General features: G+C 38.6%; 2 protein-coding genes across 2 annotated transcripts; both read right to left on the bottom strand.

Moving 5' to 3' along the window:
• Positions 1-59: 59 nt before the first annotated feature.
• zpcx (zona pellucida protein C) lies at positions 60-2,876 on the bottom strand. The gene is made up of 8 exons (XM_055231284.1): positions 2,535-2,876; positions 2,355-2,467; positions 2,145-2,251; positions 1,682-1,856; positions 1,488-1,602; positions 988-1,067; positions 834-922; positions 60-767 (listed from the first exon to the last, which is right to left on the bottom strand). The coding sequence occupies exons 1-8, from the start codon at positions 2,874-2,876 to the stop codon at positions 274-276; spliced, it is 1,515 nt and encodes a 504-aa protein (XP_055087259.1). The 3' UTR covers positions 60-273.
• A 196-nt stretch (positions 2,877-3,072) lies between these two features.
• Positions 3,073-11,106, bottom strand: LOC117390866 (sodium-dependent lysophosphatidylcholine symporter 1-B-like). Its single transcript, XM_033988671.2, has 14 exons — positions 10,696-11,106; positions 9,463-9,591; positions 9,099-9,223; positions 7,831-7,954; positions 7,661-7,739; positions 7,431-7,585; positions 7,261-7,351; positions 6,406-6,524; positions 6,244-6,327; positions 6,049-6,132; positions 4,682-4,794; positions 4,450-4,593; positions 4,160-4,336; positions 3,073-4,070 (listed from the first exon to the last, which is right to left on the bottom strand). Exons 1-14 carry the CDS (start codon positions 10,777-10,779, stop codon positions 4,022-4,024), a joined length of 1,557 nt encoding a protein of 518 aa, XP_033844562.1. The 5' UTR covers positions 10,780-11,106; the 3' UTR covers positions 3,073-4,021.
• Positions 11,107-14,165: the final 3,059 nt, after the last annotated feature.

Genomic DNA, 14,165 nt, shown 5'->3' with positions numbered 1-14,165 from the left:
AAAAAATGAATGTAAAGTGTTTTTAATCTGTTTATGGCACATTAACTTTACAATTCAGAAAGTTCGATTTCATAAAATTGGTCAGAGCATTATTGACATTATGAATGAAAATATTGTATGGTTTTTGCTTTTTAGTTAGGGTGATTTGTGAACAATCTTAAAATCGTAACTAATATTGTCACATTTCTAGCAAGAAGTGGGGCACAACAGTTTGCTCAGTGTTTCAATTTAATAAAGCAAAATCAAATCCCACCATGAGCATTTGTAAAGAAATTATCTCCAAGTGAAATACCAAGTAGTGTCCTTTCCATCTCTCACATTCTCATCACTGTTCTGTTTCAACACTCGCTTGCTCTCTGTGTTCGCACTTCCATCAGGATCCACTGACTGTGCAGCTTTTTCTTTTAACACAGCTTCTGGTTTCATCCTTTGATATTCCAGCCTCTCGTTGGTAGAACTGACCTGCTTTACATCCAACATATTATTGCTTTCAACAGCTTGCACTTTCTCATCTTCAGGATCTTCTGTATACCACTTAAACTCTTCTAAATAAGATGATTCCTTGCTGTTTATCTCAGTTTCAGTTATAGCAGCAGTTTCTTTAACTTGCTTTTGCTTGCTTTTTAACTTGCTTTTGACTTGCTTTTGCTCAGGATTTCTGGTCTTTTCTGCACTGTCACGCATCTTGTCCACACCAGTTTTATTTATTCTATAGCTGGAGTAATCTGGATGGCTGGATACCCACAAGGATTCACTGCTAGTAATGCCTGGAATAAAAGCAGCAATTAAATCATTTTTGTAAAATTTCACAATTAATGTCAATAATCACTGACCATCCATCATGGCTCTTTCTCGTATGGAGGTCACACATTGAGAGTCACAGCATTTGCATATGACATCATCACCGGAGAGGGCCTCCCACCTATAAAGTAACATTAGACCATGCAAAAACACCAAATTCTACATCCTAATTTTGCATTTGTTTACCGTTTTTGTGTATATGTGCAGGATTTGTGTGCTGGGCTCGGACCAGCAGATGTGACATACAACTGGCAGCTCATACTGATCTGTAAATCAAAGCTAGAGTTGCATTTATGTCATACAATGTCTTTTATGAACTTAAAAGGTACACTATGAAACTTTTCTAGTGGGGCATCATGGCCAAGCTTGTGTCCACAGAGATTAAATTGTTCTGTCAAGAATTACATCATATCGAATTTACTGTATCTAGCTTGTATTTTTTCCATTGCAGGTGCTTTTATTTCTGAGAAATAACTTTTTAAAGCATGTGCTTATAGTGTAAGCAGGCTTGCTTCACCACAAATCTGACTTGTAACTTAGCCTGGCGGTGATGCTAGCCTACATGGAGACATGTTAAATGCCATACTGAGAAACATTCTAGGCAAAACAATAGAATCTCCATGGAGACAAGTGGGTGGTATAACCAGAAAAGTTACAAAGTGCATCTTTAACCTCCTTCATCTCACCTCAGCATCAGGGTCAGTAACAAACTGAAAGGCCTTTAAGGAGAATCTCACACTCTTGTCTGTTCGAGCGACAAACTTTGATGCACCTGGCTCCATCTTACTGTCCATTAAACAGCTGTCCATGTCAAAACCAAACAATATTGTGGATATGTGGAAGACTAAACAATGATAACATTATAGTACAATACACTCACCCATAATTGTCAATAATAGTACATTTTACATTGGATTTGGAGTGAGTTACTGGAGTTGCATAACAGCTGTTGATGTAGAGTTTTTGTCCTGGAGGTAAGTGAGGAGCAGAGACCTGGACGTTGACAGTTTCCTCAAGCTGGAACACCCTGGATTTGACAGGATTTGTCCATGTGTCTAAGGTGTTTGGGGAAAAAGTAACATGAAAATGCATTAAAACATTCCATGATATATTCCAGTCGATCAATAACTTTACTTATCCCAAAAAGGGATCTGGTCAACATTTTAAAAGGTACCTATTTAACTTCTGACGCTTGTATCACCTGCTTGTCTCCATGGAAAATTATTAGTTTAGTGCCATACAGTTTAACATTACAGGCAGGTGGGACCCTCCACCAGAAAAGTTACATAGTGCAGCATTAAATAAGATACAAACTAAACAATAAACACTCAATTTAGGCTCACCATCCATCAGCTGTATGTGGAAGTTGGTTTGACTTGCCCTCAGCCTTTTATGTACAACGCGAGTCTCCCATGTGGGCTTTATGGCAGGTATTTGCAGGTAGTGGTTCCTGGGCAAACGCATTCAGTACCAGACGCTTACAGTGGTAAGTTTCACACAAATGCATAACCATAAAACCATAGATCACAGGTGCAGTTAAGACATGGGCCTACCTCTGATAACGACACTCAATGTTGACAGTAATCGGATGGGGTTTACTTGGAAAATGCTCTGGACGGGGGTCATAGTGGAGAACAAACTTGTAGACCACATAACCGGGCAACAACTGTAGAGACAGCGGACACTTTGATTTAGAGGTCTAGAGCAGGACAACTTGACACTAAACTATTTACCTCACGCACACCGTCACACTGAGTGAGCGGGTAGGAGAAGAGCAGGTCACCGTCAGGACGCAGCACGCCGTTGCTTTGGCACGTGCTCCCCAGCCTCAGCTCAGTGGAGTCAGCGTCCAGCCCGTAGAAACCACTTTTGACCCGCACAACGAAGTCAGACTTGGAGCAGGTCACAGAGACGTCCGGGAGCGCGGGTATGTCCGACTGGAGGTGTGCGTCACTGGACTGGAGGTGTGCGCTCCCAGACTGAAGGTCCTGAAGCACAGAGGGCCGAGGCGCGGTTCTTCTGGATGTTGTGGCTTTTGTTGACGAAAGTTTCACATACTCATTGGTAGTTTTCATTTTAAAAACAGATGGTGTTACTTTAACTGCAGATGAAGTAAGACTAAACAATGTAACACCCAATAGAAGATAAAGGATCCACTTTCTTTCTGTGTCTAGCGCAATGAGTTTCGCTGGCTTTCCCATCATTCCACGCGCCAAGGTCAAACGAGAAGCACCTGGGAGTGATAAAGCACATGTGTCCAGATCTGTCACTAAAGGTTGGAGCGTTTTTAATTTATTCAAAAGCAAATTCAAGAAAACATTTTAAAAAACCTTCAGCACAACAAACTTTATTCACAGTTTTAAATTACTTTTTTTTTACATCTCATTTTACACACTATTTTATAGCAGCAACTCGGAACACTGAGGCCTTGTGTTCAGTGCAAATCTCTACAGGAATATTACCTTCATCTTTGTGTTACATTTTGAGCAACAGGTGTTAATAAATAATTTAAATATTTCAGTCCACAGGGGAATTACAATCTGTATTACTCACAATAAATACTTAAATTAAGCAATGAGTGGTTTGCAGTGAGTGTTGCTAAAATACTTTGAGCCATTCTGTGCCAACTAGAACGATGAAAACTTAAAGCTCCATTCAAAATTAATTTCCTTCTTGCATGTAGCAAAAAGGAAAGACAAAAGTACAGACAATCTTATAAGACACAGTGTGTAAGGCAGTCATTTAGGGAGATAGATACAGCCGAGTTGTTGTCATGTGGCTTCCCCCTCATTTGAATTCAAGTAGACTTCACATTTAGATGTGGAATATAAAATCATGAGTAGAAACTGTCACAGCTTCAACCTCATTCAATGGAACAGTGCTGGTGGACCCTTCAAAATAAGGGCACATATTGGCAATTCAATTCAGACCATCTGAATTGCTACACATCTGACACGTGAAACAGCTGCAACCCTTGAATCGAGTAAACCAGGGGGATTGACGTCAGAACCCCAAATTCATAATGAAACAATGCAGTTGTAAACAGCCCTTGAAACTAAAGTTCTTTGGAAAATAATATTTCTTCATACAGAGAACTAACACAGTTTTGCCACGAGGGGGCTCCATGGGAGTTCTCAGAGAAGCAGCTGTGTAGTCCATGGTTCAGGGCTTGCTTCTCTTTTGTAACAGGTGCAAAATGTCAAGCCCTGTGCAGGCTGTACTAAACACTGCTCCCAAGTGCTGACGATTCAGAATCAGAATCAGAGTCCCTAAAATCACACAGAAAACCCAAGTTTTGTGAGGTTACCAACTGACTCTACTACTTAAAATATAGCAAATGAATGCATCTTAAACTTACAGTATTGCTTGCAGTTGTTTTTGGTTGCATTTTCTGGTTTCTTCATCTATAGGATATGTTTTGAATATTAGCAGTCCGAAAACAATGAGTACCAGTGGCACAGTGCAAACCAGCATCTTCAGGGTTAAACTAACGGACTCCGGCTGGGAGCAAGCTCCGGTCACATATCCTGCAAATCTGTAGAAAAATGCACAAAATATAAGTGGATTGTCTGGGATAAGGTTTTAGTGTGGTAACAGAAGACTCTGGTGATTTATATAACTTTAAAATATAATACAGTAAGAACTCACTTTAAACTGAGAGTGGAGATGCCCAAGGAGACGCCAGAAGCAAACTTGAGGAAGAAGACGTAGAAAGAATAGAAGATTGCTTCGTATCCATGAACGTCTGGATTTTTAAGTTTGAAGTCATCCACCACATCTGGAAGCATGGACCTGAAAGAAGTAGATGTGTACTTGATGCAGTTTTAAGTTATAATACATCTTAACATTTTTATAATTTCAAATATATGTGTTAGCTTACCAGGGCAATAAGAATGATGCCGCCACACTCACTCCAGCAGCTATAGACACCAGGTAGGAAATGACCAAGTTGCTTTTAATGGAAACTATAAGGATCATAAAAGGAAGTGCCCACTAAACAGGGAGGGAAAATTAGGTTAATGGAATTTGTCAAACTGTAATCCGAAAGCAAAAGGCAAAGTTTAAATCTGTCAACTGGGCAAATCGTTGTAGGACTGAAGACGTTTCAGTGCTCATCCAAGTCACTTCTTCAGTTCTGGTCAGATTTCTGGTGGTTAAGATCGGAACCTAACTATCTTCACTATCTTCAAAGTGGTTAGTGGCTTTGAGATGGAGAGGTACTGCAGACTGAGGTCCTCAGAAACTCTCACACTGGTGTTGGTACATTCTCTTATGGAGTGGCTGTTTAGTTTCTCCAATGTAACGCTCCCTGCACTCTTCATTACACTGAATGGAGTAGACTCCATTATTTGTTTATGACTCGAGGTTTTGTCCTTTTGGGTGAACTAGTTTCTGTTTAAAGTGTTTGTAGATTTGAAATAGACCGGAATCTCATACTGTCTGAAAATGTTCTTAAATTGTGTAAGAAATAGTTACGCCTATTCTTCTAGTTTCAGATTCCCTGTTGTCATGTTTTTTAGCTCTCTTAGATCTATTGAAATTCAATCAATAGATTATTGAAATTCAACCAAAAGATTATTGAATTTCAATAGATCTAAGAGACCTAAAAACAGGACAACAAGGAATCTGAACCTAGAAGGATAGGCGTAACTATTCCTTACGCAGCTGGTGTGTCAGAAAAACAACGCCAGTAATGTAGTCTACTACATTCAGTGTAGTGAAGAATGCAGTGAGCGGTACATTGGAGAAACTAAACAGCCACTCCCTATGAAAATGTAACAACACCGGCGCGAGAGTACATCTTCATCTCAAAGCCGCTAACCACTCCTTTGAAGAGAGTGAGGTTCAGATCTTAGCCAGAGAAAAGAAATGGGTTGAGAGCAGAGTTAAAGAAGCTATTTTTGTTAGTAAAGACAATCCTTCCTTAAACACGAATGGGGGCCTGAGACATAATGTCTCACAGATCTATGATTCCATCCTCAGACCCAAAGCAAACAAAAAGAACAATAGGAGGGCCATTAACTGAAACTGGAAACAGTAGCTGTTTACAGATTCAGTGTAATTAGCCCCTCCCTTCAGATAAATATAAGGCAGTGTCCACCAGCAATCTGACCAGAACTGAAGAAGTGGCTTGGGTGAGCAGTAAAACGTCTTCACTCTTAGAACGATTTGTCCAGTTGACAGATTTAAATGTCTTTTGCTATAAACTGTAATCCTGTGAAATTAATTGGACTCTATTGCACTTACAGAGTTGCCGATATAAACAGCTGTCTTCTTGCCAAAGCGAGTAAGGAACCATTGCCAGAAAGGAATGGTCAGAGTACCAGACATCTGAAAACAAACAAGTTTAGTATAAATAAAATCAATAGTGATACATCTAGATGTGCGTCAGGTTAAGAAGTAAAACAAATAGAAAAGTAGCATTTCCCAAAGAAATCTTACCATGATTACAAGAAGAATGTTCTGAAAGTCCTTTCTGTGGCCAAGGGTGTACGTGATGAAAAGGGCAAAGTTTCCCTCTATGAGCTACAAGAGAAACAAACACAATGTAGTGCTTTGTAGTCTAAAGTCATCTGCACAAATAAAAACATTTCCAAATATTACCATGAAGCCCAGCGATGTGAAGAGGAAGCTGATAACCAGTTTTACATATGGGCCGTGGCTCATCACCAGCCATAGTCCACGCTGGAAAGTGAGAGGCGCAGACGTTTTTCGTCCGTTGTCTGAAAATAAAATATTTATAGCAACAAACAGTATGACCTGAATTCAAAGTACAACATATGAGCTTGGTGCAAAAGAGGGAGGATGAGAAGGCCATGGCACTGATAAACCCTACACATTTGGAGTCATTTGAAACATATCCTAGAAGTGTGAATAAAGAGTCCTTGAGCTCTTATTTTGTCAATATGTACACTTATTTTCATTGTTACTTTTTGCTTTTAGTTTGAGTCAGCAGATTTAAAAAAAAATGTAATTAACTTGTAGAGTACTGTTTATTAGGGCTGCATGGTATTTTTTTTCTGACAGTATTGCAATTGCCATTAGAGTTGCGATTTATGCTTAAACAAGTGTACATTTTAAACAGGTCCAAGAGCATTAACATTTTAGAGAAGATTGAAACAGGAATTGCTAAATAATATAAGAATCACATGTATTTTAGAACATGTCCGCATAAGTCTAAATTTTATGGTCAAGATATTTCAGTAAAAAAGAGATAATTTTGTTGTTTGCAAAGGACATAACCATACATTAGCAAAATAACTGTGTAATAATGTGTGACTCTCTATTAGGCTTCTTCAACAGACATGGATATGGTCTAAGAGAAAAGATGGGTAGGCTATAGTATTTGGAACAGGTTACAGCATAAAATTAGCAGATAGTGAATCATAGAACTGACTGTAGATTATTTGATTACAGCCATAAATGAGATTATAGCATTCGCGTTTGATCTGATGATACCTTTTTGCTCCTTTACACCCAAAAACAGGACAGCAGCACAGAGGACGTAGATTAAACAGATGACACCAGATGCAAACATGTAGGCTTGTTTCTATAAATAGAATAAAGAGTTAGCTAAACCTGGTTAGATAATAAGAAATATAAACAATTCACAGAGTTACTGTTCTGACCGTATCTTCTAGTGAGATTCTGGTTGTGTTGATTTGGGAGGAATTTGTCAAGGATAACACATCTGGCTCAGTAGGACAGTCTACAGTAGCCCCACCGACTATTTGCCCTTGGATGGCTGTACCCAGAACACTTCCCAACACTTCCACCATCATACCTTGACAAATGAATCAAAACTGTTAAGGCATGCACAAGTTGTAAAAAAAAATACAGTTTATGCAATTTTACATACGATAGGCAGTGGCAGAGTCCCGTTCTTTCTGATCTTTACTTATGAACATGGTGAGAGCCGAGTAAGGCACATGAAAACACTAGAAAAAACAAAACAAAAAAAACAACAGTGCACAATTAGTTCATACTAAATAGATGAGGAAGTGAAAGATGCCAGCTTGAAATACTAACCGTCTGCATTGACTGGAATAGGCAGTAAAACACCAAGTACCAGATGACTTTGCCTTGTTCAAATGGAGGCACATACCATATCAGAAAATAAGTCACCACTGCAAAAGGCGTAGATAAGAGAATCCTGCAGAAGAAAATAAATGTGTTTTATCATTTTATTTTTATAGGAGGTGGATTTTATGGTGTCTTTATTTCAGCCTTCATTTTCATGTTTATGCTTGGTGAATAATCACCTAATCCAACTCAAGTTTGTGTGTGGAGGAAAGAGATCTGGCTCAGTCTGGGAAAGAATGTCATAATCACATGGAGTCGTTTGATACAAGTGGCATGCTCAGTGTCCTTCAGTTCCCTCCTTTTTGACATTGTTACAAAGCAATAGAAACTGAAGTATTCTATTGCTGCTTTCCACCACATCCACATGTCATTCAGAAAAATGTAACATTGTAATATGCAAGGTACACATTAAGCCATTTGTGCCTTTTACGTAATTTCAATTGTTTAACTCTTGCGTGATAAAATGACCTTGATGTAAGCTGCAAAAATTAAATAGGTGAATTTACCTGAGCACCAAAACACAGTATTTGTGTTTAAATCATATCTGTCGACAATATGAGTCCATTTCATGTCACCACTGTGTCACCAGTTATTTTTAGCACTAACCTGTAATATCTGCCTTTTGAACTAAGGTAACGTTTCTCTGTTTTGGCCCTCCCCCTCTCACACATTTAGAAAGTCAAACATGCACACATGAGACGCCCCAATTGGTCTGAATATCATGGTGTGTTGTGGGTTGGACCAATTGCAGAGCTTGCAGCCCCCCCCCCCCCCCCCCCGCCTCCCAGAATGTGCAGCACAGGCACAGCAGCCAGCATGTCTAACTCTGTATATATACACACCAAGATATCACTGTAAATCATAAGAGCTAATGATGTGTAAAATATTTAGCAAAGTTCTACAAAAATGTTGGTTACTAACATATTGAAATAAGCTTGCTAGTATGTATTTGTACCATCATCCTTCTCCCTTTGAATCACATGAACTGATTTCAAGGTCATGGTTTAAGGTCATTCAGTGTACAATATAAATATGAATTCTGCATATTTGAAAATCTGTTAATAAGCCAGGCAATGCCACATGGCTATCTATTAAACTCTGTGAAAATCCACCATCTTGTTGTCATAGTTACTGCAGAACAGCCACCCACAACATTAACTGCACATCTTACATTTTTAAGACGCTCATGTTCACCACAGTGTTTGTGCACATACCATGGCATCATACGTCCGATGCCTGTCCACCTGCTCCGGCTGACCAGGAAGCCCACAGTGGGATCAGTGACTGCATCCCAGGCCCGCCCCACAAACAGGATGACCGAGGCATGTGAAGGGTCCAGCTGAGGAAGTGAAATATACACACATAATGAGCTTAGCATTATGAGACACTGGGATGACTTGTTCCATTAGACACTCAAATAGTCACGTTAGAAGCAAGGAAGCACTAACCAAATCTGATTCCTACAGAGACCAGTGGGGGTCAATTGTTTGATAATTGGAGAACAAAGCAGTGTGTGTCCGAGTTAATATGCTCGACTAAGTGTTTAAATGATACTTGGCTATGGTTTGAGAAACGTACCAGTGCCACGTCCAGGAGGTAGATCTGGAGAAAGAAACCCAGAGCGCTGCCTGTCATCTGGTAGGGAGCACCACCGATGGCATAACACAGTTTGTTCCACACAGACAGACCATTTCTCTGCCCTGTTTTCTAAGAGGACAAATTAGAAGGAAACATTAAAATGAAACTGAATACAGAGGCACTGAAACGTTAACTATAGAAATCCCCTTTGTGAGCATTTTTAATATGAGGTTAACTTCACAGTATGAAACTGTGGGGACCACTGGGACTCACCCACTGCCTACATACATTAAATCCTGGATGACTGTGCAGTTAGTGGTGTGAATTAAAGTGAGGTTACTATAGTTTACTCTCACGCCACCTCATCCGCTCTGCCATTGGCTCAGGCCACTGGCTGTTAGAGGTAGTGGGATCATTTGCAAACCTTCTGCAGTATCTGATTATAGCCATCTTTATCTTTGGCATAATTATTGGGCTTATCCATGGGCTATCCATGGCACGGACCATTGCCATAGTAATAAGCAATTTAAAACAAAATATCCTTTATATTTTTTAATGCCTATAACAGGAAGCTGAAACCTATGAACAGACTTTTGATTCTGGATACTTATGTGACAGAGGACAAAAACAGATTATAGGCTTTTTAAAACAGACCAATACCTCTACCAATATCAGTATACAATGTTAAGACATAATTAAGCCAAATTCCTATCTCTCCCTTTAAAAAGGTAGTCATTAGTGATATACAGTGAAGAAGGCCAAAACATAAGGTTGCAGAGAGACCACAGTAGGGGAACCTCGTGAAAGGTGACCCTTCCGCTCACAACATTTTATCATCTAAATTTAGGCAGACAGAAACAGCACAAGTCTCAATAAAGTTTTAATGTTCATAGCATCAAGACAAGTGCCAGTTTGAAATTAGTCTAATTTTATTTTCACCTCCATTAAATAAATCATACAACACCAGCTGCAGTCCCAGGTCAACTTAGATATTACAAATGCACATTTGGAACCAAGTGTATTGGTTTTTCTTGCTAGACAAGGTGAAATCTTCATCAAGAATAGGTTATGGGAGAAAATCTAGTCAAAGTGATGAGGATGTGTCCACTGATGATTCCTGTGAAGCAAGTTCAATTATACAAAACGTCTAAACATTATTGTCATTTTATAGTCATTATAGTCATGAGCCTAACCACACATAAAAAATGTGGGACAATATAATGTTGGATTTACCTTTGCCTTGATCTCTGCATTTACAACAGGCTTCACAGACAATAAACCCGCAGCGTATTGCTCTGCGCCCTCTCCTCGTGCCATGGCAGAAATGTGTGACCTGTGATATTCCAAAGAGCGACGTAAAAGTTGAAAAAGAATATACTCGGTGGATAAACGTTAAACCGCTTCAGTACGTCGCGCTGTAGCCCTGTCCTTTCCTATCTGAAATGAAGGCGCCTGTATGCTCTCTTCAGGTCATTCATGTGGTTGGTGCTCGCCTCTACTACGCTCCAACGTCACGGTGACGCACACTCGGCTGTTCACTGACGTTTCCCTCAGCTGCGTCGAGATGGACCAACGTGCATCATCCTTTTTAAGCCCTGAAAAGACAGTCAAAACGTGATGTTAACCTGCCACAAAGCACGACCTTCAAAAATGGGAATTTTATTGCCTTATATAGGCGTATCCTGACTTTAGTGCCACGCCCAGCATGTCTTTAAAACCTAACCAATATTTTCATTCAACTTCTAATCAATGATGTGTGTCTATTTTTTCTTGAATTAGACTTTTTTAATTGTAATAATAATTTTAAAAAATAGACTGAATAGACCACGGCAAAACAGATTGCGCAGCTCTCCACAAGCGCGCGACACTGGAAAGAAACGGGATGAAAACTATTGAACAAGCGCGCCATCTAGTGGACCTGAGATTTAGCTTCATTTGTGCAAGTTCCATAAACGATTTAAGGAGTGACCGGTGGTTTACAACAGTGTGAATTTCAAAAAAAAACAAAGACTATAACATATTTAGCCTGTATATGAAGTGTACTATCCTACTCTGCTAGTAAATAAATGCACACATACATACACATACATACACACACACACACACACACGCACCCCCCCCCACACACACATACATACATACATACATACGCACGCACGCGCACACAAACACACACACACACACATACATACATACATACATACATACATACATACATACACACATACATACATACATACATACATACATACATACATACATACATACATACATACATACATACATACATACATACATACATACATACATACATACATACATAATCAATCTTGTAACCTGAAGGTTGGTGGTTCAGTCCCAGCCTCAACAAGTAAGTTCTGTGGTTGTGACCATGGGCAAGACACTACAACCTTTAATAGATTATGCGAGTGAGTGATCAGAGAGAACGGAAACTGGCGTTGTACGATTATAGAAAGGTTATTATTTCTATTTATTGGTTGATTGCCACTGTCCGTAAACAAAATGTACAAACTAGGAACTTGCTTCGGCATTATGGTGCAACATAATAATAGTAATAATAGTAATAATAGTAAGAAGAAGAAGAAGAAGAAGAAGAAGAAGAAGAAGAAGAAGAAGAAGAAGAAGAAGAAGAAGAAGAAGAAGAAGAAGAAGAAGAAGAAGAAGAAGAAGAAGAAGAAGAAGAAGAAGAAGAAGAAAAATAACATATGGTAACCAAAAACTTTGATATACAAATATAGAATATAAGCTTACAATATGAGCATAAAAACAGTGCAAATTCATTCATTTCAAGGGGGGTTCAATTAAAAACCAGAATACATTTGTCAGGTACAATACTTAGCCTATTTAAGAATAATTGGGGGAAAGAGGTTTTCAGGGTCTTTGCATAAAACAAACACCAGGGGGCAGTCTAAAACAACTTCAAACGTGTGCCATTGAAAACAGCATCGCCATCAAAGCCCTAAAGCCTATATTATCACCTTTAAGGTTGCTCGATTTTAGGAAAAAGTCATAATCACAATTCTTTGAGTCATAACTGAAAAAGAAAACAATATTTATATATATATTTTTTATTACTTACACTGTCAAACTTACCCCACAGAGAAAGTATAGACTTAATATATTTTATTTGTAATGTTTCATGACACTTGTTTAAAAGGCACTGTGGAGTTTACATGTAACATTTCTGCTTGTTAAGGATACAGGAGCACCCATCATGCTAAACAAGTTAATTTATTGTGTTTTCTAATGACATATATAACTTTTCTACAAATATTTGCTTCTTGACCAACTTATCTAATAGAAAACTTGTTTAATAATTTAACCTATATACTCAGAAATAAAGGTTTAACGTGCCTAAGTTCAAGAATATCTATTGGAAGTATGAAGACATATCTACTAGTAAAGGTTAGCTGGGCAGATATCGATCCTTAGTACAGCAAAGATCATTGGCAGGTAAAGATTGTGCAATACCTCTTTCATGGGTGTGTCTAAATAAGACATAGACATCCCAAGGGAGCAATAACACTGAATTATTTATGTTTTATTCCTTGTTGCATTGCCTCCATTTGACTGCAAAGTGACTGGTCTTTTTATTTTGTATGGGAGTAAAGGGTTAAAGTTCAGGGGTCTTGTGTCATGGAGGTCGTGGGGAAACGATGCATATCTGTTTATAAATGATGTGGTCTGCTGCATTCACAGGCCACTCTAAAAACCATGGAGATTCCACCACTGCGTAATACTGGAGTGGCCTAGTGGGAGTGGACTACATGAGTATTTTGCCGACCCCCAAGCATTTCATTTAACATCTCACACATATGCTACTATAGCAATAAGAGACAATGGTGGGTACTTGAGGTTAAGCTAGCTGGAGAGATAACTTGGGGTGCAGGCTATTGTCTGTGTTAAGCATTGTGATGTTAACAATGCAATGGGCAAAGGTCTGAAGAAGGGGAAATATATGTTTATTTTCTGTGGATAAAGTTATCAAATTCTTATGAAACTTCTTTACCTACAGATTTGGTTGGTCATCCTTTTTATTATTGGTGTTTATTTGAGTGTGTAGTTATTAGTATTTGATAGATGATACAAGAAGCCAAGCTTACCATTTAATTTAAATTATTTCTAAAAAGGCACTATTCTGGGTAAGGTCTGACTATCACCTATATGTGAAAGATGGGAGCAAATTGTGACTCCCTTTTATGGGACTATGTAATTTACCTTTCAGGATCAATAAAGTAATGTAAAGTTCTTATTGGGCCCCCTTGCTCCCTCCCACAAACCAAAGCATGTGCAAATCACCCCTAGAAGGAATGTAACAGTAATGTGTTACAATAGCCTCAGTCCTTTAGTGCGAATAGCCTATCAGTATAGGCTGTTTTAGAATAGGATATACAACATAGACCATTCAGCATAATCATAATTACACAGTTCTACAACTACTAATTACATACTACTGCTAAAAACTGATAAATAAATGTCTCAATCAACACATTCTCCAAAACATGTTTTCTGTGAAAGTAGGACTATTCTTTTTAATCAACATAAATATATATAGTAAAATGTGATTTGGTAAGCAGATGGACCACAGAAATAAAAAGGTGGGAGATATAACTAAATATCAATAACATTGCAACTAGTGGGATGCAAAATTAGAATAGACAGTTATCTAAGGACAGTCCATT

The sequence above is a fragment of the Periophthalmus magnuspinnatus genome, chromosome 22 (assembly GCF_009829125.3).
Source record: "Periophthalmus magnuspinnatus isolate fPerMag1 chromosome 22, fPerMag1.2.pri, whole genome shotgun sequence".
NCBI classification, from domain to species: domain Eukaryota; kingdom Metazoa; phylum Chordata; class Actinopteri; order Gobiiformes; family Gobiidae; genus Periophthalmus; species Periophthalmus magnuspinnatus.
This window is presented reverse-complemented; position numbering and strand designations above follow the sequence as displayed.

What these genes read in the sequence shown, in the direction of transcription:
- LOC117390866 (XM_033988671.2), bottom strand. Translation starts at nt 10,779, where the DNA reads ATGGCACGAGGAGAGGGCGCAGAGCAATACGCTGCGGGTTTATTGTCT. An exon ending in CTGTTTATATCGGCAACTCT is followed by an intron (nt 4,795 to 6,048) that starts GTAAGTGCAATA and finishes CTCCCTGTTTAG; the next exon opens with TGGGCACTTCCTTTTATGAT. An exon ending in GCATCATTCTTATTGCCCTG is followed by an intron (nt 4,594 to 4,681) that starts GTAAGCTAACAC and finishes TACTTCTTTCAG; the next exon opens with GTCCATGCTTCCAGATGTGG.
- zpcx (XM_055231284.1), bottom strand. Translation starts at nt 2,876, where the DNA reads ATGAAAACTACCAATGAGTATGTGAAACTTTCGTCAACAAAAGCCACA. An exon ending in ACTATTATTGACAATTATGG is followed by an intron (nt 1,603 to 1,681) that starts GTGAGTGTATTG and finishes TGACATGGACAG; the next exon opens with CTGTTTAATGGACAGTAAGA. An exon ending in TGCACATATACACAAAAACG is followed by an intron (nt 923 to 987) that starts GTAAACAAATGC and finishes GTTACTTTATAG; the next exon opens with GTGGGAGGCCCTCTCCGGTG.